The sequence below is a fragment of the Phocoena sinus genome, chromosome 1, assembly GCF_008692025.1.
Source record: "Phocoena sinus isolate mPhoSin1 chromosome 1, mPhoSin1.pri, whole genome shotgun sequence".
Lineage (NCBI taxonomy): Eukaryota > Metazoa > Chordata > Mammalia > Artiodactyla > Phocoenidae > Phocoena > Phocoena sinus.
Genome location: NC_045763.1, coordinates 92,011,542 through 92,038,300, shown reverse-complemented (window position 1 = coordinate 92,038,300; position 26,759 = coordinate 92,011,542). Strand labels below are relative to the sequence as shown.

Sequence of the window (26,759 nt, the reverse complement as noted above, 5' to 3'; positions counted from 1 at the left end):
TATAAATCCACTATTTCTTATTCCAACATGTGTGACTATAACTACGGAAAAAAACTATTCATTAGACAATATTCAGTTTCCATTAATTATTTTAATATGTATCTAAATTCAGTATTTAATTGTTTTATTTAATGATGCTATTGATTAATACATACTTTACCTTTACTAGAGATAGTTGGCATTATATCTTGCTTGCAGAGTCATGAAGAAACACAAATGTTCAAAAAGTTATGTATGCATTCTTCTATTTTAACAAATTCTACTCAAATTCTAACTAGAATGAAGATTTGTTGAAGTCTTTGAAATGTATATTCAATGATAAACTATTACTGGATAGGTAAAATTATGAATCAATTTCAATTAATTTAATCAAATTGAAGTTTTGACAATCATAAACACTGAAAGTATGTCTATATATATCGATATGACCTTCAGCTGAACCATCTAGAAAAGTGTCCTCTAGTGAGGGTATTTCATTAAGGGCCAGATATACAATATTGCCAGGGGGTCAGTTTTGAACATGTCTCATTATATGTCTTTGTGAAATTTGCACTCATTTGCATTGCTATATCTAATAGAGCTTTAAAATTAGAAAGCACAGTGATCACAGTTCTCCAAAAGACATGTGGTGAAGAGTTATTTTTCTGGCACATTAAAAGAGATATTTTGTCAATTTGAAAATACCAAGAGAGGTCCAGTTGGGATATAATGAAAATGTGACCAAATATAATACTTAGGGAATTTCAAATAGGTTGCTTTTGGCATATATATATATATATATATATATATATATACACACACACACACACACACATAGGTATATATGTAATATACACACATAAATATGTATTATACATAATAAATATATGTATACATATATATAAATGTATATTATACATAATAAATATATGTGTGTATATACATAAATATATATATACCTATACATAAATATATATTATAAATAATATATAAATATGTATGAGTTTTAGCTTGTTGAGTTTGCTGCTTAATATCTTTTGTTATATATGATTTTAATGGATTACAGTTATTTTAATTAAAACCAATAATTAATATATGTTTCACAATACCTATGTTGGTGATTAAAAATTAAAATTTTGATAGAGGTGTTTGGCTCTGAAGGTGAGCAAGCATGTTATTTACAATATTAATGATTGTATTGCACATCCCTCTACTGAGAACATACCTCTTTCTCCTAAATTTTTTTTAAAATACAGAATAATCTAGTATTCCATTTTTCAGTTTGAATTACATTTACATGGTTTAGGGTATCTAAGTGTTATGCTCTTTTTTCAATAGAAAAAATGCAGTATTTGTAAAACTGAAATGTATTAATTATAAACAGATCTAATTTTGAATCTTTTAATGGTTCACAAGTATTCTGTGCTCATTTTGATCTTAAGTAAGTCTATAGCAAATTAGTTATTTCTGAATAAACTTTAGATTGTATTTTTACATCGGTTCCAGTATTCCAAATAAAATATAGACTCATTTCATGTTCCTCTGTCCCTTTCGTTTCTCTCCCCTTTCCATCTCATAATAGATATGAAAATTCTTTCATACTTGGGAAGACTACTTTCCATACATTTATTTTTAAACATGTAGTTTAATGGGAAAAAAAAGTACCCATTGAAATTGCTGTAAGATAAAGGAGGCTTATGTAGCAATTTTTACAAATCAAAATTAACGTGACTATTTAACAACTATGTCCAAGTATGTAATTGCTATGTTTGAATTAATATTCAACAATTAAAAGTTTGAATTAATATTCTAAACTTTTAATTTCCTCACAATCCTAACCACTATTCTGCTCTTAGAAAACCTGCTTTGTCACTGTTATTATACTCTGTATAAGACAGTATTACTTCTTGTAACACGAAGTAATATTTAAATAACAGTATTTACTTGTCTCTTAACTTTTACTAGTAAAAGTTAAGAACATGATTACCACTTTGTTAATAGTATTACCTGCAACTAACAAAATTGCCTGATATTTTTTCCTTTGCGATGTAGTATGCACCTGAGGATATAATGGAATATGACTATGAGTATGGGGAAGCAGAATATAAAGAGGCTGAAAGTGTAACAGAGATTCCCACTGTAACTGAAGAGACAGTAGTGCAAACCGAGGTAAAAGCAAAGTAGCGCCTTTGTGTATGGTGTCCTGCTGTTTGTCATCCTGTGGTTCCTTATGTCCACTTTTCCTCAAACTTATCATAAGTCTTTCATTCATCTGATTTCTATGACCTGATAACTGTGATTTTTATTTGACAGTAGCTGTCCTGAAGGAATGATGCCTGGTTTGCTTTGCTTATCCTTCCTTTCATCCATGCTCTTTATTTCCCTTTTCATTTTATTTATGTTTTCCATTCCATCTTTCACCACATTTTACAGAAAAAGAAATTCAATTTCAAAATGAAGACGAAGACAGTGGCCACTAACTCAAAGAAAAAGTCCAAAAAGTTTACACCCCCTAAATCTGAAAAATTTGCAACCAAGAAGAAGAAAAGTTATCAAGCAGCAGCAAAAGCCAAGCTAGGGGTAAATGTAGCAAAGAAAAAGCAATCAAGATCTCTCCTAGATAAGCTGGAAGATCTCTGATCATGAGTCATTGTCCTAACCCAACTAGATAAATACTCATTTGGCTAATACGATACCCCAGTTAAATCATGATTTCCATAGATTTTGGATTACCTTACATTTTCACTAATTGCTTTTCTTTTGAATTTACCATTAGGCAAATATTGTTGATGATTTTCAAGAATACAACTATGGAACAGAAAGTTACCAAACAGAAGCTCCTAGGCGTGTATCTGGACCAAATGAGGTAATGCTCATAGACAGCATTAAATTTTTAAAATGTGTAATATTTCTTGGTATATTTCACTCTGGAAGAATCTATAACCTCTGAAAAGTTTGACATTTTTATTATTTTACTGAGGTAAGAGAAACAATAGAATTGGCTCACTATTACTAAAAACAGTTCATTTAAAATTAATGTCAATTCAGGTTTTGCATGACTCTTTGCTTCATGCAAATGCTAAATTGATCAAACTGAATTGGCTGCTATCATTTTCTTGATTCCTCCTGGGATTGAGCAAGCTTCTCAAAATGTTGTGATTAAGGGTATTCACAACATGACCCTTCTGTGAGGAGGAGAATCCTCTAAAGTAACAACTGTATCATCAAATGATACAATTAGAATTTACTCCATCTGACCAATAATCATGCATTTTTATGACACAAATATTTTGAGAAAATATAGTCTTAGTTGGTTTAGTGGCTATTTACATTTTCAAACTTAATTATGGTTAAAATATTATATCTTAACCTTTTCCAGTCCTTTCTATGAAAATGTTTAAGTACATACAGGTACAAATAGAACAATCTTCCTGAATTTCATACTATGCATATATTCTGATTATGAAAAAATAAGTATACAATTCAGTTTAACTGTTAAATTCCTGTTACACCTGGTATGAGGAATACCTGAATCATTTTAGTTATTAAAAATTTATATAACATGTGTCCCAGTGAGGCAAATTAACTGAGTGAGACTTTACATGCAAATACATAATTTAGAATAATAACATTTTAGGGTAGGAACCGATTTCATGTTTCATCTAGTCCAAAATAATCATTTTCCAAAAATGGTTATCTTGATTCAAGATGTTTATTTATATACCCAAATTCATTCATCTTTTGCTCAGATCTATGAACATAGTAATATTCTGATCCCAGATTATATGCACCCCCTAATGATAGTATATACTCATTGTTTAAGAACACAAAAAAATTATGGTTATTGGACATTTTATTTTAGTTAACAATCACTAAATTAATCATTTAGCCACATTTTTCCTTCACATGACTTTATGTAACACTACTTATTATTCAATATTGTTCTATCATCTAGATTCACTATGTTATAGCAAACAAGTTATTTATGAAATTCAAAAGTAGCAAGATAAAATATTTAATTGAACCTTGTCAAAATCATATGGCCCAAAATTACCTAATAAATATCATTCAGATTTATGCTATTAATGAGAATTATTTATGAAAAAAGGAAATTATACTAGCTTTATTTTTCTATATCTCTGAGATAGTATTTTTGATGTAATTTTTACTTTTAAGTGAATAATCTCATACTTTTTATGAGACTACACAATGATATATTCTATTGTATTAAATTCTGAGGACTATAATTTACATTTTATTTGCCATAAAGAACTCTTTGGTGATATAATACTTCCCTATATTCTAGATACTCTGCATAAATATTGCAATGATAAATCTCAATATTGACATTAATATTTTATTTTTCGGATTGAGAGTCAAACTTACATGGCTTTTCTGGTAGCCTTTATATTTCATTATGAGGTTCTGTGAGATTTGAAAATTAAGCAAATCTTTAACTATATATTTTCTATATATACATATATATATTATTCAAGTCAAACTATAAAGTAAATATCAAATTGCATAACAAGTTTTTTCCAATGGAACAAGCAAATACACATGTTGAATCTATGTGAATATTTGCAGTTTATTGGCAAAAGTTCTTTGAAAGCAATATTTCCTTGTACATACCAATGTACAAAAATATTTCTTTCAATAATGCTGAAAGGCTGTCTTTCCCAGCTTTCAGACTTGCTTGAGTAGTATTCAGACCACTTCCTGTCACATTCCATCAAACTGTAATTGCAAATGCTTACCTTGCTTTACTAACAGTAAACTTCATGTTCTCCAATTCCTTGCAACTTAAATTAATAGCCAAATCCAGTTGAAGAAGTATTTACTGAAGAATATCTAACTGGAGAGGATTATGATTCCCAGAGGAGAAATTCTGAGGATATGCTATATGAAAACAAAGAAATAGACGGCAGGGACTCTGATCTTCTGGTAGATGGAGATTTAGGCGAATATGATTTTTATGAATATAAAGAATATGAAGATAAACCAACAAGCCCCACTAATGAAGAATTTGGTCCAGGTGTTCCAGCAGAAACAGATATCACAGAAACAAGTGTAAGTCAGTATTTTGCTCTGTGTCATTGTATGTCTTATTTTGGGATTATTTTCATATTCATCTTGATGTCTTTTCAGGTTTAAAATGTAGGTTATGTTCTTATATAAATTATGAATATTTATCACTACTAGGTTACCTTGATAGATTCTTCCTCATGGGGATCTTCAGCAGTTGTATCTCAGGCCACACTACTGGAGTCTTCATTTGAAAGAATAATCTTTAATAGAGTTGTATCCAAGTTTTCTTGGCATTGATAAGATTAAATTACAGTCATTGTCATTCTGGGTACTAAGACTGTTTCCTAATTTTTAGACTGTTTTATTTATTTTTCTTTTCTGGTGATGCTCAGGAATGCACCATATTAATTATCATTTTATCATTATAATTATTATTATTTAACCTTTTAACCCCTTTACCCATTTCTTCCCTCCACCTCTATTTTATTGAATTTAATTTGATGACACTTTTTGCTTAGTACCTTGGGATAATAATGAGGTCGACAGATATCTTTATCATTTTATAATGTGTCTTTAAGAAACAATTGTTCAATCTCATTCAAGATTTAGCATTAATGTTCATTGTGTTTCCCTTTGTATATTTTCAGAATTTAAAACTTTAATAGGTTTCTATGTTAAAAAAACACATTTTAATAGATTGTTTTAAATGCACTTAGATGATTAAATGATCTTTTAAAAATACTTAAATGGCCTTATTTACTTAAAGACAGGCTGCTTGAATTTTTCACTCAACAGATAAATGGCCATGGTGCATATGGAGAAAAAGGACAGAAAGGAGAACCAGCAGTAGTTGAACCAGTAAGTACTGGTATGAATATATTGTAATAGTACCATTGAAAGTTCTAATGTCCGAATGTTTATAATGCCACAAGTAATGAGTTAGTAAGGCCAGTTCTGGCAAGTAGAATTTCAATAAACCAAAAAAATATAAAGATACAGAATTTTGGAATTTGAAACTAGCCAACAATGTTTTAGTCTAATTCTCTCATTTAAAAACTAAGAAGCCTAAGACCTAAAGGGTTCAAATGTTTGGTGATTGAGATATGACCAGACTTTACCTCTTCTATTTTCCAGTCCAGTGATTTTCTCCTCTAATTTCTATAACTTAACATTATTAGAAATATATTATTTGACATAGTACTTATTTGTTTCATATTCAAATCACATCATGTAATAATATGAAAACGTTCTTTTTAAAATTTGCTTGCTTTTCTTCCATGGAAAAAATCTTCAAATCACTTCAAAAGTGACTTGAAGATTTATGTTAATGTTACTACCACTCAAGATATTGGTAAGAAGCAAATTCTTACTGGAAGTCAATTTTACTGTTGTTCTCCCTAATCAGCAATTTGGGAAAAGTATTGCATTAGAACTAAAGGAAGTATGTTTAACTATTTGCCTCAAGCTAATGAAAATCATTTCAGGAGCTGCAAGGACATAAAATTTCTATAAAAGATGGAGGAGATAAAACTATAAAAGATGCATCTCTAAGAACATTGTTGTCTGGTTATTACTCCAAAATCTGAGAAAGCACGTCATATGCTCACCAAAGGCTTTAAAAATAATTTTTCAGAATAAATTTGTCCTTGTTATGAAAATTTACAACCAACTTTTTAAATGACAAGACAGTTTTCAGCAGTAGAATCATAAACTTTCTAGAATTGGGTTCTTAGCCTGAAATAGTGTTCTATTCTCTTGTCTTTTTAAGAACTTATATTTATGTCCAGTTCTTTAACATGGATCTTTCTCCCCTTTCCTTGAGTTAAAGTGCTTAGGTGCTGCTTTCTTCCATCCTTTCATTCACACAGCAAATATTTATCAGGTTCTTGCTTTGTGCCCGGCATTATTCTGGGTGCTAGGGAAAACTTGGTTAAATGTCTTTGCCCTTTTGGGGAGCACTTAGCATATTCTCTTTGTAATATTACTTACCTGAATATTTATTTCCTTGCTAATTAGTTCACAGATTTTCTCAGGACAGGGATTATGTCTTCTACCATTTTTAATTTCCTCCCTTCCCCATGCAAAAATGCTTGTAATTGTTTTATATGTAGGAACAGATAATTTACCTTTTAAAATGTAATGATGTGGTGCTTTCTAAGAGCCAATTAGATAAGAGGTTAGGGGTTACATTGCCCTAGTAATGACTCTATCTTTCTTTAACTGTAGGGCATGCTTATTGAAGGACCACCAGGGCCAGCAGGACCTGCGGTATGTAAATGTTTTAAGATTATTTTTGTCTTGATTTTTTAAATAATCAGATATAAGATTTCTATTACACTGTTGAATTTATACATTTTAGACTAATTTGAGTATTGAATTATAGAGGCAAATACTTGGTCAGAGGACCCGGTGGCCTTCAATCGCTTTCTGATTTGGCTATCCAAATGATATTCTTTTGAGAGCTAAGAAATTAAATTTTGTTTTAAATATTTTTGTTGCTTAAATATCTCTGACTTTTCTAACCTCATCTTCAACTTTGTGCCTGAAAGTTATAAAATTTAAAAAAATACCCTCTTTTTTTTTTTTTAAGAGGTATAGATATATCTCAAAGAAGAGAGCTGAGAATTCTAAGTGGACTGTAGCTGCCTTATCTGTACTTCTGAACGGAGTGACTATCAGCTTCCATTGTCATTTCCTAATAAGGCTAATGTTACTCATCAGGGTGTCTTTATTGTCAGGTAGTTGTACTGATCTGACTTTGTAAGAAATCCTCTTTCTTTTGTGGAATTAATTAAATTCTTGTCATGTGAAATAAATATATTATACTGATGCCTTTAAATACTTTTACCCATAAAGAATATAAATGATTTCTACATTTCAACTTCACTGTCACATTTTTGCAGTCTAATTAAATGAGTATACCATTTCTTCAGTAAGAACTGGGAACCAACTTCCACCTCAGGGACTGTACATTGGCAGGATTTCCTTTCCTGTCTTCCTTGGAATGTCTGTCTCTACCCTGAGAGCAGCCTCGTAGAGGAAGAGTTGAGCTAACTACAAAGTGGTCCCTATATGTTCTCTTTTTATGGGAAGATAAATAGGGCAATTGTTTGGGAGAAGAGTGTTTATTTATGAATATGAGTTCTTCTTTGATTTTGGTAGGATGAATTTGCCTGAATACTAACAAAATCAGGAATCTAACTCAGATTATGGTTTATTTCTCTGTAGGGTCTTATGGGTCCTCCAGGTCTACAAGGCCCCACTGGACCCCCTGGTGACCCTGGTGAGAGGGTAAGTGAAGGGACTCATAACAAAAGAATGCAACATAAATGAAAAGAATTAAAATATATTCTACAGGTTTAACATATTATTCTCACTTGGATAACATATGAATTCAGTGTTGTGCAAAATTTTGTTTAACTTTTCTAACTATAATTTTAAAAGTGAGGTGAAAGAATGTGCATTTATCTATGTTATAACTAGTAAGAAAATTTTTTATTTTTAATCAATTTCCATTTTGATATGAACCCAATACATTAGATTAAGTTCTTCCTTTTGAGTTCAGAAATATTTACCAGGAACTCCCATGACTATTTAGTTGAATACTGATAGAATGAATTAATAAGGCTACATCCTAATTTGAAGATCACATCCTGGGTCACATGGTGAAATAGACCATTTGCATTAAGTCTACTGAAACTCTTCTTGTAAAATCCCATTTTTTCTCCTTCCTTGAGTAGGCAATAAATTTGTGCATTATTTAAATTATATAAAACTACTGCAATGAAATACAATCCTCTCTAGGTATACTTACTAAAAGGAGATTAACCAAGGAGTAGAGGACAAACACAAAGTAGATAATGTAGTCTTATGGTATTCAAAGTTATTCTGTTTCTAATACATTTAATTATTTTGTTTATTGATTAATTTTGATGATTTTATTTACTTCCCTAGGGTCCCCCAGGACGTCCTGGTCTACCAGGAGCTGATGGTTTACCTGGTCCTCCTGGTACCATGTTAGTGCTACCGGTATGTTTTTTATAGTTATAAAGATGACCCCATGTTTTGTCATCCTACTGCTGAAAAATATTGCTTAACCATATTATAGATCAATCAAAAAAACATTGTATGAGGTAGAGATACTTGAAATGAAGCAGCCTTCAGAAATTGTGATAAATTTTGCTAAAGCAAAATTCTGGTAAATATTTATTTCTGCAGTAGAACTGAGGCTTTATTATTTCATTATATTTTTGACAACAAATCTTAGAGGATTTTCTTAATACTTGTAATCATGTGCTTTATCCTGAGTCATATGAGTAACATGCATTTCATGTATTAACATAAAGTTAATATGCTATTTACTACCATATAGACGCTAGCTAATACTTTTTAAATACGATATATCTATAGTGTTATTATTCATTGTCCAAAAATTATTTGTTTTACCTTAAGATTGCTTTTTAAAGTTGGCTGAAAGAATTAATATTGTTAAAATGGCCATACTACCCAAAGCAATCTACAGATTTAATGCAACCTCTATCAAATTAACCTTGACATTTTTCACAGAACTAGAACAAAAAAATCCTAAAATGTGTATGGAACCATAAAAGACCCAGAATTGCCAAAGCAATCCTTAGGAAAAAGAACAAAGCTAGAGGCATAACCCTCCCAGACTTCAGACAATATTACAAAGCCACGGTAATCAAAGCAGCATGGTACTGGCACAAAAACAGACATATGGATCAATGGAACAGAGTAGAGAGCCCAGAAATAAACCCACACACCTATGGTCAATTAATCTTTGACAAAGGAGGCAAGAATATACAATGGGGAAAAGATGATCTTTTTAGCAAGGGATGTTGGGAAAGTTGGAGAGCCCCATGTAAATCAATGAACTTAGAACACACCCTCACACCATACACAAAAATAAACTCAAAATGGCTTAAAGACTTAAATATAAGACACGACACCTAAAACTTCTAGAAGAGAACATAGGCAAAACATTCTTTGACATAAATCATAGCAAAGTTTTCTTGGGCCAGTCTTCCAAGGTACTAGAAATAAAAGCAAAACTGAACAAATGGGACCTAATCAAATTTATAAGCTTTTGCACAGCAAAGGGAACCATAAACAAAACAAAAAGACAACCAACAGACTGGGAGAAAATACTTTCAAAAGATGCGACCGTCAAGGGCTTAATTTCCAAAATATACAAACATCTCATACAGCTCAGTAACAACAACAACAAAAAAAAAAAAAATCAAAAAATGGGCAGAAGACCTAAATAAACATTTCTCCAAAGAAGACATACAGATGGTCAATAGGCACAAGAAGAGATGCTAAACATTTCTAATTATTAGAGAAGTGTAAATCCAATCTACAATGAGGTATCAACTCACGCCAGTCAGAATGGCCATCATTAAAACGACTACAAATAATAAATGCTGGAGAGGGTGTGGAGAAAAGGGAACCCTCCTACACTGTTAGTGGGAATATAAATTGAGTCAGCTACTATGGAAAACAATATGGAGGTTCCTCAAAAAACTAAAAAATAGAGTTAACATATGATCCAGCAGTTCCACTCCTGGGCATGTATCCACAGAATACTCAAATTTAAAAAGATACATGCACCCCAGTGTTCATAGCAGCTCTATTTACAACAGCCAAGACATAGAAGCAACCTAAATGTCCAGTAACAGATGAATGGATAAAGAAGATGTGGCATATATATATATATATATATATATATATATTATATATAATGGGATACTATTAAGCCATTAAAAAGAATGAAATTATGTCATTTGCAGAAACATGGATGAAACTAGAGATTATCATACTGGGTGAAGTAAGTCAGACAGAGAAAGACAAATATCATATGGTATCACTTATATGTGGAATATAAATATGATACAAATGAACATATTTACAAGATAGAAACAGAGTCACAGACTTAGAAAACAAATTTATGCTTACCAAAGGGGAAGGGAGGGGGAAGGGATAAATTAGGAGTTTGGGATTAGCAGATACAAACTACTAAATATAAAATAGATAAACAACAAGGTCCCTCTGTATAGCACAGAGAACTGTATTCAATATCTTATAATAAACCATAATGGAAAGAATAAGAATATAAAACACATATTTTATATATATATATAATAATTGAATCACTTTGCTGTACAACAGAAACTAATACAACTTTGTAAATCAACTATACTTCAATAAAAAAAAATTTTAAAATAAAGTTGCCCAAGTTCTTGTGGAAAAAATTTATTTGTTTAAATGTAATAAAGATTGAAGTAATAATAACATAGAGAGAAATTTATTCATGCTGCATTTTGAGTTAAAATGCAAAAGGAGCTTTACCATTTTATAGAGGGATACAGAAAGGATCAGTTTCCTAGTATAGTTACTTAAGAAAAGGTAAACAAACTGAATCTATCTCAAGGAAGATTTCCTCTGTGTTAACAGAGATTCCAGAAGTTTTGCTCAACAAAATAGCAGTTGATCTATAACACTACCGAACTTAGTGCATTTAGAATTTTTACAAATGAGTGAGTAGAATGGGTAGCGTTTGTGCAGGTAAAGAAATGGATGATAGCTTATTCCATAGTTTTCAAAAATTATGGAATTTAAAATTGTAAAGGAGTCTGTAGTCTCTTCTACAAGTGGTAAAGCATGGTCTAGAAAACTTCTATAATGGACAGAAAGGAAATTTTTTTAAAAATCTAGGTATCATGATTCATGATGGAGTTACCTTGGACTTTTGTAAAATCCCACCATTTTAAGTAAGTAGTTTTAAATCTAGTAATTAAGGCACCTATTTGAGAAATTCTTATTTTGAGCTTCTGTATGTTATCTTTTCTTAGTTTCGTTATGGTGGTGATGGTTCCAAAGGACCAGTCATCTCTGCTCAGGAAGCTCAGGCCCAGGCCATTCTTCAGCAGGCTCGGGTAAGAAAGGATCAACATGTAGTTCCATAACCTGATTCTGTGCCAAATTATGCAAGAGAGAGAAAGTGTGTGTGTGTGTGTGTGTGTGTGTGAGCGTGTGCGTGTGTGTGTGTGTGTGTATCTGGAGGGTGCTACTATTATGAACAAAATACTTCTGAATAGTATGTTGAATTTAGAGGGAGAAGATACTAAGATAATATCTATTTTTCCAATAGGAATATTTTCTTTAATTTAATATTTAATTTAAATGACTGACCCTTGCAGTATTGCCATACATAATTCTGGCAAAAACATGCAAACCATAATACACAAATTTTCTAATTTTTTTCAAAGAGTACTGATGGATTTATATGTATCACCCTTTATCTTTCACATCCAGTTTTCCCTGCTAAGGCATATGTCAATGATCAATAAATAAAGAGGATAAAGTTTAAAATAATTTTTCCACCCAATCTTATAGATTATTCAGGATATCCCAAATAATCCAGAAAATTAAATTTCTTAGGCATTCTTGTGGAGGAAAGAAACCTTCAAATAGGTATTCTAAGCTCAAATCATTGTAATCTATATTTTAAACCAAATCCATTCAGTTCATATTTGTTTGTCAGCTAAAAGCTTTCCACTATCTGTATACTTATATAATATAAAATTGTTTGCTTTTTAAGTTAGCTCCAGTGCAGTTAAAATATAGATAAGAAAATCAAAAGAATGGATCAGGAAAGGGTTGAAAGTCATATAACACTTTTATTCATAATATAGTCTTTTTTTCTTTTCAAGGAAAAAGGAAATAAAGGGCTTATAGTTGGCATGGATATGGGTACCTGCTTCCTAAGTGATATAAATCATTTTGGTGATAACTATTTATCACCATAAATTTATGAGTGCATAAATTATCTGAGAGTGTAAGTCTATTAATCTGAAAAGATGCCATTGTTTTGTTACATCATTTATAAAGACAATGAAACTTAAATATTTGTTTATTAGAACTTGGCATAATACAAATCTAAAAATATTTAATTGATTTACTAATGATACCTACAACTTATAAATTTTATTACTTTGAACAGATTTTAGGTAATTATTTGAGCTTAAATAGTTTATTAGGCCATTGAATTCCTGATTTTATTAGTCCTTTTAACCTACTTGGAAATAGGTAGCAAGCATTATAATTCCAATTTTTCAGATATTTAATCTCAAGGATTAAGAAGTGTATTGTCAAAAATCTCATGGTGAGTCAGTAGTGAAATTTTGGAGATATTACTGTTTTCATCTCATGCACTTTTCTAATTTGGTTTTACATTATTTGTATTACAATATTATTTTTTATATCTGTTTTGGCAATCTAAATATTCATCTTTTGGAATCACTAATATTAAAAAATAGCACACCATACTAATTTAACATCTGTCAAATATTTATCCTTTTACTCTACTTGTTCTAGCTTTCCAAGTGCTAATTTCACATTTCTAATATTCAGTGTCAATAGTGCATGTAATCAGTCTATCATGCCTATGATTCTACAAAATAAATGTATTTTTCTATAAAGCATTAAATTTGAGATTTGTTAAAATAACTGTATTATCTAAGCACTTTCTGATCAATTTTGCTTTTTACTATCTGGCTTGAATTGTCATAGTTTTTTTTTCCTAAAATACTGCTAGAAAACTTTCACTTAAAGCACTTCAAATTGTTCACAACTAAAAGTATTGTCAATGAGAATTACACCTACATATTTAAGAGAAGCCTACACAATATTCTCAATGCACTTTTGAGTAGAAAAATCATCAGATATTAAATTTCTTATTAGATGTTAAAATCTATTTTAACTTTTGCCATTGAATAAATCATAATATATATGGTACAAGATTGTATATAAGTAACAACAGCTTAAAAAATGTCTGATACTTATTAGGTCAATTTGTCATTCTAAAAACTTGTGATTCTTCAGTAATCAGGCACTCTTTCTACTATGTAGCTATTATACCTCTGTTGATGAGCTGCTACTTAAGGGTAACTTGTGCAAATGATTATTGTGGTTTAATATGCTCATCCAGGGAGGCATTCCTGAATTTGCTATATTTTATTTTCTAGATTGCTCTGAGAGGTCCACCTGGCCCAATGGGTCTAACTGGAAGACCGGGTCCTGTGGTAGGTTACCCAAAAAGATAATATATGTTTAAATTCCTGTATTAGTAGTTCCTTGTGCAACTTTGGCCAGGCAGTTTTCATATCTCTGGCTGGTGAAAGTAGGGTAAATATACTGACTTATACTTGGATTTGGTTTCCATTTAAGAAATCTCTCTGAATTCAGTCCTCAGTAAATTTTAATGAAAAGTTTACAATGGAAAATTCTCAAATCAAACAAATACAGTGAAAAATATAATTGAATCACATATCCAATTATTAACTTTTCAAACTACAATTTATTTGCATAATAGTTTGAGTTGTTGAAGTTCAAGTGTACAGTAAGTTCTTGAGATTTAATTTTATGTTAAACAGAATTTATTAAAAAAGAAAAAATATTTGAGGCCAATGAAGATTTTTCCATAATCTTAGGAGAAAGCAGGAGACTTGGCTTAAACTTTAAGTTGCCTCTAGTATTCCATTAACTGCTTCAGATATTAGAGAAATTATTTTGTCTTTTAGAGACTCTTGGCAAATAAGTGTTTTATTTTCCTTACAAGCTTACTGGCAAGCTAATATTCTATATATTTTTTAAAATATTTTGAAACTTACCAAATGCTAAGCAGTGTAGCAATTCACACACACACAAAACAAAGATTCTTTTTAAATCATATTTTTTTCTTAAGGGAAGAGAACATTGTATAATTCCAACCTGAGTTCTCATTGATTTTAAAATGAATGGAATAATTTCTATTTTAAGTATTTTTTTGATATAAAAAGCTGTAGTATACTTTCAATATGATCTTATATGCTCACAATGTTTTATTGAAATAATAGTATTTATAGAAATTATTACTCTGAACATTCAAAGTTTATCTTTGGTTTACTTAGTAGACAGCAAAATGATTTTATTCAAATTTGAATCGATTAAATAGTTTTACTGATCTTATTAGGAGGAAAAATAGTTTTCTTCATGTAGTTTATTCAAGATTTTGTTATCTACTTTTCCATAAATTTATGGTTCTCTTCAGTCTTGAAATTTTATAACATTTCATATATCTTGGAGGGCTGTATACTCAATCATATGAGCTCATGTGGAATATGTGTTCTGGCAATATGTTCCACAGAATTTAAATTATACACATTTCTAAATGCATTATTATGTATTTATTATGTAGTTTTACTCTTCTGCCTTTCAAAATATAGTAGGGAAGATGAAAGATTCCATGTCATTTAATAAAGGAAGAAATAGAGTTAATATGTAATTGCTTGTTAACACATTTACATGACTGAGGAAAATCAGCAGTATGCTAGTGTTTTACAAATTTGGGGGCAGAAGAATTACCCATATATTTTATCCAAAGTGAAAGTTCCTGGGGCCTTGAACTTGAGGCTCTAATGTTGCATATTCAGGGTCGGAACTGGCAAACTATATTTTCAACGAGTGCAGCAGTCTGATTCTTACAGTCAAGCGTGTTTGGGAAACACTGCCTTTTGCTTAAATTAAAAATATCAGCCTAGCATCTGTAAGTTCTTGAGATTTTTTATTATCCTACTTATTCCTTATTATCCCCAAAGGAATTTTCCTGCTTATCATCCTGACAAACACAAGTCAGTGGATCTGTAGAGGGTAAGAACAGTGATGAAGCAGAACAGTGAAAGCTTGTTACATTAAGCTGTTCCTGTTTTCACCAGTCCTTAAGGGTCAGACATTCACAGCATGTTGGCAAAGAGAAAACATTGACAACCATGTTATTACATTACCATTCTCAATGTAATATCCAAGATTAATTGATTTTATTACTTAAGTCTTTGTTATAGAAAGTTTTAGCTTCCTAAATATTAAAGGTTGATATTGGAGAAAAAAATCACATTGTTGTTTTTACATTTTCTCTTCTCTTATTCTTTGCTCCAAAACATAAAATTATAACAGACTTTAAAAATCTTAATTCTAGAGTCTAACGTATTTTATATATTAAGATTTAAAAAAGAACAATATTTTAATACATAAAATGTTCATTCTTTCAGTGAAATATTCCTTTTTTCAATTATTTGTTTCCAATTGATTTTATAGACTAAAAGAGATCTATATTTTAAAATATTCAGGAAATATAGAAATGTTCTTTACCCTACTCTGTTACTGTCAATTATTACATGGCGATTTTTAGAATAAGTGTTTGGCAAAGTAATTATAATCTGTTGAGTAGGTTGTGCTTATATACAGAAGATATAATGCAGTAAAGTAATTAAAAATAGACTGTCCCTTTAATTGCATTCAATTCTATGCTAATAATCTGATTTAATGTAGAACCCCAGTTTCTCTCTTGAAGAAATTTAGTTGCAAGAATTCTTAATTAGACACTTGGAAGTCATCATTCTTGTAATTTTCAGGATTGGAATATTCATGTTACTTGACTTGTCATATTTTTTGGCAGTCATATTAATAGTTATTTTACTTTGGAGCCACAGGAGGCTCTAGATACCTAGCATTTTCAGGCTAGCATAATTTTAACCTTTTGCACTTGATTCAATGTAGTATTTAATTGAATCTCTATTGATTTAAATAAATCAGAAACTTCTTAAACACACAAAGTATACTTCTTCAGATGAAGTAACTATTACCACTATGTTCAATTTTAGTGTTCTAAAGCTTTTTAGGAAGATGAATGGCCTAGTATTTATTTTTTAAAACTCACAGCACTTTTATAAAGTGGTTTTATACTTTTTTCCAGTTACTATGCCAGGCTTTTGTTGCACTTTGTGAATTATGTAAATATTTGGAAGAGGCATTTGTCATAAGGACTTATTCTCCTAAGGAAAAATAGACCAATCTAGGAAAAAATGCTTTGACATTATTTCAGGACAATTATAATAACAACAATAGCATCTGTTCTTGACATTTTATTGCTATAGAATTCAGTGTCTGAGAAGTTTCTGAGTATAACAGCATTAATATTTGCCAAGTTTCATAAATGAATTCAATGTGTGCCGATTCTGTAAAAATGTATTTCCTCTAGTACTCCACAACAGTGTAATGATAAATAACGCCTGTGTATCATCGTAAGTGCTCTGATGGCACACACATTAAAGAACATTTCAATGTGATTTCATGAAATTTGCTTCTGTGTAGTTATCAGTAAAATATAGACTTTTAAATATAGTTCACACACTGGAATACAGTCAAAATCTGAGAAAGATGTATTTCAATCAGAGGACTTGAAAATTTTGTTGTATTAACTAATAAAATCATACTATTTGAAGAAATGTATTTTGAATAATGTTTAATTATTTCAAGTGAAAATGGTAGAAAAAAACTGGTTAGGGAATTACAAGATTAAATGATTATGTCTTCACCTTTTCTCTACAGGGGGGGCCTGGTTCCTCTGGGGCCAAAGGTGAGAGGGGTGATCCAGGTCCTCAGGTAAAAATTAACCTATTTCACTTATTTTATTTTTGAGTTTATTTTATCTATTAGGGTGATTGAAGTGTCTACCATCTGTTTTATGAGTAAAGAAATTACTTACATTACCTTTAAGCTCACATCACGTTCTTCAATTGAAACATCTCTAATGGTCAGTTGACTGCCAATAACTTTATTAATTTAAACAATATTAAAAGAAGATAATAAGCTAGAATGGGAAAGTCTTGAGAGTAATAGGTCTTCAGAACATTAAATTGGCTTGAGATTGTACAGAACAGAGAAGTACTATTACAATTGTATTTATAGTGGCCCTGCCACAAGCCTAACATATTTCCTGTGGAGAATAAAATCTAGTAAATTCTCTCAGAAAGAATATTTAATATACCTAAAAGAAGCTAATTTGAAGCCCTTTGTAGAGCTGAGGAAATTAAGAGAAATTGAGAACATCTGACCTGAAATTCTTAAAAAGATCTTACATTATATTTACATGGTGCCAAATTAAAAGTATTATTTTTCCTTGAATGATAAGTAGATAGAGACATTCACTATAAGCACATTATGAATTATACTTATTCTAGAAAACTGTAAAAGCAAAATGTGATGTATTTTTAAAATTCATTTTTTTTTAATTATTTTTTAAAATTTATTTATTCATTTATTTATTTTTGGCTGTGTTGGGTCTTCATTTCTGTGCGAGGGCCTTCTCTAGTTGTGGCAAGCGGGGGCCACTCTTCATCACGGTGCACGGGCCTCTCACTGTCGCGGCCTCTCTTGCTGCAGAGCACAGGCTCCAGACGCGCAGAGCTCAGTATTTGTAGCTCACGGGCCCAGCTGCTCCGCGGCACGTGGGATCTTCCCAGACCAGGGCTTGAACCCTTGTCCCCTGCATTGGCAGGCAGACTCCCAACCACTGCGCCACCAGGGAAGCCCTAAAATTCATTTTTAATGAAAATGCTTTCTGATATACTCAATAACATATAAACTCAGATTGGGCTACAGGAGCTCTCAAGTGGCCATCCAACTAATTTTTTTCTATTTTTAAAATTAGTTTTATTTTAACAATATTATAATGTAAACTTGAATGTGAACACCTATATGTATTCTTTGTCACCACCACCACAGTCATAACCCCAAGCAATTTCTTGGTGCCACTTTACAGTCACAACTTCCTAATACCCGACAAGCACTGATCTGTTCTTCATCACTACAGTTTCATGTTTCCAAGAATATTACATAAATGAAATCATACATTATGTAATCTTTGAGACTGGTTTCTTTCACTTAGCATAATGCCTTTGGGGTTTGTTGCAGTTGATGAGTGCATCAATAGTTTATTCCTTTTTGTTGCTGTATAATATGCCCCTGTTTGGATGCACCACAGTTTATTTTGAAATGAGAAAAAATCCCCCCAAAATTTAGAAAGATATTTGGGTGGCACAGAATGTGGCAACCTTCTTTTTCGTGCTTGTTAAATGTTGCCATAAAGAAATGGAAAACATTTGTACCTTAACTGAGAATTGTATAAAAATATTGATATATCTTTTGCAAAGTTTATGAACTTTTGGGTCAGACTCACCTCTTTACAAAATGGATGAATCTGAAAACATGCTGCAGTAGTTTTCACGGTCTTTGCAGTTTTCCTTAACTCCAATGAGATGCAATATCAAATGAAGGATCATTTTCATTGAAAACTAACAAGATTTGTCCTGTTATTATTGCTCCTTGCCTTCCAGCTGGGGTATAGGATAGAGTTTTCTTGCTGCAATAGTTTTTTAAAAGCTATATTCTTTTAACCTCTAATTATTAGGCAACCTTAATTTCATATTTCTATAATCAACATTTCACAGTAATCATAAGAATTATTTGTAATTTCAAATATGTGTTGCATTTTCTACCTCACTCATTATATGCATATTGTTTAAACTTAAAAAGGGTATAGTTAATTAAATACAAAGGCCTATATACTATTTTTACTGGATCTATATTGGATCTATTATTAGCTGTGTAATTTTATTTTAAAAATCACATATATTAATTCACAAGTAAGACATTGTATATTGATATAACATTGTATTATACTGCTTCAAGAAAGATATTGAGAATCTTTAAACTTTAATCTGACATGGCATGGTGCCAGTCAATAATTTGAATTAAGGTTTGCCAAGTGATCCTCCAGGATTTTGTAGATGATTGAAAGAAATATGTACCAGCACTGTGCTAAATTATAGGAGTATAACAGAGAAAAAGATTTAGTCCAAAATCACAGTAGTTAACAATTTAATGGGAGATTGAACTATGAAAAAAAGACAATTATAATTCAATGTGATACCTGCAATAAAAGAATAAATATCCAGAATAGGATCTCCAAAAAATGAAGAGAAAGGTGAAGGCGAAGAGAAGAGGAATAAAATGGAAGTGTTTTCAGTCAAGTGAAATGTAAAACTGCAAGGTTTTGAGAATATATTTAGTAATTGAGGATTTTTTTAAAGCTTAAAATATCAGTTTATATGACTTTTGTTTAAACGTAATTGCATGTCTATATAAACTTAATAAAATAGCCTGACTCTTTTTTGGCAAGAAACCATTTAGAAAAATCGATTCTCTTGTCTTTTTGCTTTATCTAGAATTTTACATAAGAAATTATTTTCTTGTGTTAAAATGATTAAGGTAAAGCTAAGAAGGTATAAATTTCTAAAGCCCTTTCTCTTGATGTGATTAAGTTTATTGATCAGGAATTCTATAAAATTAATTAATTATGATGTTTTGTATAGGGCCCTCGTGGTGTCCAAGGTCCTCCTGGTCCAATAGGAAAATCTGGAAAAAGGGTATGGTTAGTTTTCATTGTACATTTTGAGGGCATCTGAAATCATCAGTTATTTTGTTTTCTTTTATTCTGTGCTATTTGGAATCCCTTTTGCTTAGTCATGTTCTTGGTATTATCAGGGTCGTCCGGGTGCTGATGGAGGAAGAGGAATGCCAGGAGAACCCGGGGCCAAGGTCGGGAGCTCATCTCATACATTTGTATTTTCAGATCTCGTATCTCAGTTCACCCCTGAAATTTTTATATTTTAAAATAGAGTTTATTGATATGAAAGAACGTTTCACACTCAAATTACAGTACAGAAATAAGCTGGAAATGTGATGATAATGATGACGGTGATGATGATGATGATGATGGTGATTTTACAGGGGGATCGAGGATTTGATGGACTTCCAGGTCTGCCAGGTGACAAGGGTCACAGGGTAAGATATACCATTCTGTACATTGTATACTTTTTATATTGGGATAATACAGGAATACTACGAAATATTGATACACTAAGATATAAGAAGAAAATTAATTTAAGTATTTGTGAACTCATATAAATTAGTACATCTACTAGATACTTGAAGAAAGATAAGTAGAATTATATGTGTGATACTCATATAAGTTCTTTAATTTCTTTTAGACATTAAAATACTCAGTTTACACAAACATAAGTTGATGTGGAATCTTTATGTACACGTATATGGAAAATACATTTATAGAACAAGTGTGGAGATTTAATTTTGCCTCTAATTTTTTGATAATTGCCTCAATTTCCTTATTACATTTTGTCTGTGGAAATATACTCAAAAGAGGACATCTATAGGCAGTTTGTCATTAATATAACAATATACTGGGCACTGTATTTTATTATACTAATTAGATGGCTCCAGTAGATTGAGACACCACAGGCTACTTCTTTATGATAATATTAGTTTGCAGTCCAGTGCAAGAGCTTATAATTCACTAAGGCTAAACAAAATACAATGTTGAACAACAATCCAGTCAATATTTTTAGTGGGAAATTAAGCAAAGATGTGGTCTTTCGAAAAAAGATCAGAATTGGATCTTCACATTTTTTTTCTCCAAAAGTTAAGAAGGAAGATGAGACAACCATTAGGAAATTGGAGAATATAAAAAAAATAGAAAGATAAAGAAAAGAGAGCACTATGAATGTCTAGCAAGACATTTAGTGTGTGCCTATCACATGTTGAGAAAAATATATAATTTTGTTTTTTAAAAAATCCAAAAATTTCTTTAGTCTTCTAGAACTGTGCTGATTTAATAAGAATTATTTTAGAAGCAGAAAAAATGTAAATAAAAATCAGCAAAGTGTATCCATGTTTAAGACAGTCTTCAGCAAAATACTTTTCTATTTGTTTGTAATAATTAAATGTCTGAAAATTATTTGGGAATTTCATTTAAACCTTTTTGTTTTCAAAATTGAGGGAACATTTTTTCCTAGCATACTAATATATAATGCCAGTTAATGTAAAATTATGATTTATCTTTGAAGTGTTTTGAGGAGGAAAATAGAGCATAAGTTTTTCTGCAAATGTTCCGTTATATTTGGTAGGATAGCTGTAGGATAGACAAACATTCTAGTTTATTTTGTGTTCTACTTATACTTGGATTTATTTAATAGGGTGAACGAGGTCCCCAAGGTCCTCCTGGTCCTCCTGGCGAAGATGGAATGCGGGTATATTAAACTTCATTTCTTTTAAGAAATATTTAAAATTAAAACATAGAACAAAATCATGCTGAAATGTTACATTGTCTGATTGCATCACTCTCCCATTCATTTTGTCCATGACAGGGAGAAGATGGAGAAATAGGACCAAGGGGTCTTCCAGGTGAAGCTGTAAGCAACTTTCTTTTTTTCTTTTTAAATAATACCCCGTTTTGAAGGAATAGTGATTGGTGTTACATATATAAAGTCAATAATAAACTCAGATGACTATTGCTGTCTTGCCTAAGCTAAGCAGGTAATTGTTATGTGAAAAAAACATTTAAAAATGTTACTGAGAGCTCTTCTTTTGTTAAAGATAAAGTCTCAGAAAGTCAAGAGAAAAAATTGTGGGATATAACATCTTTTCAGGCAAAAACCTTACCTAGTTTTTGTTGCTGTTTTTTGTTTTGTTTCAGTTTTTATATCATCAATAGCTCTAGAATCTAGTTATGTGTTTAGGATAAATTAATCTTATTATCCGAAGAAATACAAAAGTGAGGTGCTTAGTATATACCAGATAGAACTATAAAATTTACTAGATTATATCCTTTTTTCCACTGATTTTTACAAATGAGGAAACTGAATTGGAAAGGTTTACCCAAAGCTAGTTAATCAAAGAACCAGATGAGAAGCAGGCCTCCTAGTTTTAGTCCTAGTTTTCCACATTATAGAGCCTGTCAACTAAAAGGCATAGTAGCTCAAGTGAATATGACAGTAAGTCATTGTATTCACTTCTCTAAAGAAGGAAAAGAAGGAGGAACAAATAGAGGAGAGGGAAGAAGAAGAGAAGAAATTAATTAAGTCATAATAATTTTAAAAATCAAGCAAATGGTTTCTATAATCTTGCTAACATAGTTATCCAGCTGTTTGTTTCTTTCTCTCAGTAGAATATTCTTTCATGATGGAATTTACTTAACTGTAAAATAAATGAGAATCAGGACTCTTCTATTTGTGTAGTCTATCTTATTGAATAATAAGATTTAATAAGATTCAGTGTTGCTATTCAAATTGGAAAATGACACAAAAGTGACTTATTTAAAGCATTAAAATATTTCCTATTTTTAAAATTTCCCAAGTGATTCATATGTAAATTTATAAAAATCAAAGATACGGCTTCTGTATTAAAGACTTTCTTGTCCATCTTGGCTTTTGGATCAATATAAACACTAGATATTTGTGTCATGTAAAAATGGCATTTTTAAACACCATTAAAAGAAGATGAACAAATATTTTAATCTAAACATTACATTAATATTTATTTAAAGGAAGAGGCATGTTTTGAAGGCATTTCTTATGAGAATGTGTTTTTCTTTTCCTCCTAGGGTCCACGAGGTTTGCTAGGACCAAGGGGAACTCCAGGACCTACAGGACAGCCTGTATGTATTGTTGAAAACATTCAAGATTTCCTAGGGAAAGCTTGTTACCAGACTTTTTAAAGCCAGGAGGCTGTGAAAGCTTTCAGTAGACAGCCAAGGGTTTACTGCTCTGTTATATTCTAAGACCTAATGATGCTGCCTATCAGTTTAACTGAGCGTACCCTACTCCACTGGCTTCTCTCTTTTCTCTTCCTTTTAGTTTACCTATTTTATTGTTTCGTGTCAAATTCCGAACTCGCAGTGGAAAATGCTGTTAGGTTGTCTCCATGGGCATGGAGAGGAGAGTATAGACCTTGCTTTTTCCCTCATTTCCATTAAGTTCTAAAATGATTTTTTAGTCAACCTAGGCTACTGGGTGTCATATTATTAGGTTAGTCTTCTAAATTTTCCATTGTAGCATCTGAACTTGTTAACACTCAAGCATATTTTTTTCGTCATTGAAGGGTATCGCAGGTGTGGATGGCCCCACAGGACCAAAAGGGAACATGGTATGTAGAAAATATCCATAAGATAACTCATTTCTGTAATCTAAGTACTAACAAACCACTTTTGTTGCTAAATCTAAAATTAAGATTTCTTACAATGTGTTGCCAAGTGCTTCTGCCAGCATTAATATTTTGCAAGATTTTCCGGATTCTCTATAGGGAAACATGATTTGGGGACTATTTTTCAACTGAAAAGAAAAAACCTATTATTTGAAATAGTTTTATTAAAGACTCTTTATATTTTCCTATGGCAGGGTCCCCAAGGGGAGCCTGGACCTCCAGGTCAGCAAGGGAATCCAGGACCTCAAGTAAGTCTAAACCGTCACAGCTTTTTTGAGCTAATGGGATAAGATGGTATCTTTATACAAGAAAATTGACAGCCTCAGAATTTTCTATGTAGGGCTAAGAGTTTTTATTGTGAATGTAGGAAGATGATTCTTTTTTTTTTTCTTTTTAAAAAAATTTGAGCAAATTTGCAGAGGCCTCTTTCTTCCAAGAGAAAAATGAGTCATTTGGTGTTCATGGAATGCCAGGACACCTGCAGGAGGGTTCTGAATAGGATCACATTACATATCCGTTGCCAGAAGAGTAGCTTATGTAAAATCCCTCATAGTGTTGCAAAACTTTCTGGGGAATGTGGGGGGATATATATATATATATAATATAGATAGATTCTCATAAATCATTTCATGTAAATTAGAGGGCTAATCATTTACTATTTTAAAAGTGTATTCTTGTGATGTGATTCTTGACATATGAAATGAATTCTTTTAAAATAGGGTCTTCCTGGTCCACAAGGTCCAATTGGTCCTCCCGGGTGAAAAAGTAAGTATTCTGTTGTTCTAGTAATGTCTGGTAAACAAGCTTGTGTTGTCAACTTTAGGGAGGTATAAGGTCTGCCTTCTGTTTTTGATAAGGTATTTAAATGTCCCAGCATATAAAGAATTAATCTGGAGTTTAAATTATGAAAGCACAGGGTGAGCAGCAGTCATTCATATGTCTCTGAACTGTAAATGATAAAATTTCACAAAGTTTCCATTTGGATAACTTCCAAATGTGACATTCTCAGATATATTAATTCAGAAACGTACTGATATGAGTGTTTTCTCTTTATTTTGGTTCTTTTATTTCTCATTATTTAAAAAATGTAATTAGGTTTGCTTGTGACAAAAGGCTTTTAGCAAGGTCTAATTAAGGGAAAATTGTGACATTATTGCCACAGTTTCTCATGTATAAATGGCAAATGATGTTCTTTTTAATAACTCAATGTCTGGATCAAAACAAGAATAAGTTTTTAATTAAAGAGATGTCTTTGTCCCTATCTCCTCTGACAAATTCCCGAAGTAATATTTCCTGTCCCCTATAGTTACAGCACAGTGTTACCTAATTCTTCTAATATATTTTTTCTTATTTTGTTGATTTCTATGAATATGTAATTTTTTTTAAATTAACAACTTTATTGGGGTTAATTTCATACCCTAAAAATTTACTCATTTTAAGTGTACAAGTCGATGATTTTTAGTAAATTTATAGAGTTGTGCCACAATCACATTTTTAGAATACTTATACCACCCTAGAAAGAAACCTTGTGTCAATTTGCACTCCCATTTCACCCACAAAGCTAGACAACCATTGATCTACTTTCTATCTTTATAGATTTACCTTATCTGAACATCTCATGTGAACAAGATATAGGAATGAAAATTAATATTTTTAATTTAATCATATGAATGAATATAATATGTGACATTTGTGTCTGGCTTCATTTGGCATAATGTTTTTGAGGTTTATCCATATTGCAGCCTGTATCAGCACTTTGCTCCTTTTTGTTGCCAAATAGTATTCCATTGATTGAATATACCACATTTTGTTTACTTATTCAGCAGTTGAGGGACATATGAGTTATGTAACTTTTCAGCTATTATGAATAGTGCTGCTGTGAATATTTGTAAAAAGGTATTTGTGTAGACATGTTTTCATTTATTTTTGGTAGATACTTAGAAGTGGAATTGCTGGGTTATATGGTAAATTTATATTTAACATTTTAAGAAGTTTCCAATTGTTTTTCAAAGTGGTTGTACCATATTTCCTTCCTATCAGCAATTTATGAGGATTCTAGTTTCTCTAGATTCTCAACAATACTAATATTGCTTCTCTTTTTGATTATGGTCATTTTTGTTGGTGTGAAATAGTATCTTATTGTGGTTTTAACTGACATTTCCCTAATCACTAGTGATGCTGAACATATTTTTATGTGCTTATTGACCTTTTCTATATATTCTTTGATAAAATATATATTCAAGTCCTTTGGTAACATTCTTACCAAGTTACTTATTATTAATGTTAAGAATTAGCATATCAAACTTAAATGATCTTTAAAGTACTTTTTCTCTGTGCATATTTTCCATATGTTTACAGTATTAGAGTGCTATGGAAAATGGTTTATTTATTTAAGATGTTAGGTACCAAAGGTGATTTAAAATCTTTGCTTTAGATCAGAGATCTTAATCTGGACATATATTCTTAACATATTTGGATTAGCTCATCATAACCATAAATTGCACTTGAGGCATGTGCCTATTGAATTTTCTACAATAATGTTTATCATCTCTGAACTGGATTCCTAGGAAGAATTGCTTTAAGGAAAGCTGTTATATCTGAATTCCCTTTGTTGAGTCACAGGTAAAATATAGAATCTGATTCACTGCACTTCTTGTGGTAGGAAGAGAGCTGTCTTTAAGCACAAGCCGCTTCTTTCTCTGCTTTGAACATATCCAGCTCTTGAGTCCAAAGACAGCCTCTTTCCATCAAAAGGAGAAAGAAACTCAAGAACATGAAGAAAATGCATTTTATTT

The 26,759-nt window shown here is 31.2% G+C and overlaps 1 protein-coding gene across 1 annotated transcript in view; it reads left to right on the top strand.

Annotated features, from left to right (window-relative positions):
• Positions 1-26,759, top strand: part of COL11A1 (collagen type XI alpha 1 chain) — a 196,683-nt gene that overhangs the window by 67,761 nt on the left and 102,163 nt on the right. Inside the window, exons 6-25 of the mRNA XM_032619652.1 lie at positions 2,032-2,148; positions 2,756-2,845; positions 4,795-5,049; positions 5,803-5,865; positions 7,234-7,275; positions 8,236-8,298; positions 8,962-9,036; positions 11,880-11,963; positions 14,055-14,111; positions 17,455-17,508; positions 20,280-20,333; positions 20,452-20,505; positions 20,698-20,751; positions 21,960-22,013; positions 22,131-22,175; positions 23,366-23,419; positions 23,863-23,907; positions 24,159-24,212; positions 24,684-24,721; positions 24,792-24,798. Coding sequence (XP_032475543.1) covers positions 2,032-2,148; positions 2,756-2,845; positions 4,795-5,049; positions 5,803-5,865; positions 7,234-7,275; positions 8,236-8,298; positions 8,962-9,036; positions 11,880-11,963; positions 14,055-14,111; positions 17,455-17,508; positions 20,280-20,333; positions 20,452-20,505; positions 20,698-20,751; positions 21,960-22,013; positions 22,131-22,175; positions 23,366-23,419; positions 23,863-23,907; positions 24,159-24,212; positions 24,684-24,721; positions 24,792-24,798 — 1,359 coding nt within the window. The remainder of the gene's footprint in view (positions 1-2,031; positions 2,149-2,755; positions 2,846-4,794; positions 5,050-5,802; positions 5,866-7,233; positions 7,276-8,235; positions 8,299-8,961; positions 9,037-11,879; positions 11,964-14,054; positions 14,112-17,454; positions 17,509-20,279; positions 20,334-20,451; positions 20,506-20,697; positions 20,752-21,959; positions 22,014-22,130; positions 22,176-23,365; positions 23,420-23,862; positions 23,908-24,158; positions 24,213-24,683; positions 24,722-24,791; positions 24,799-26,759) is intronic.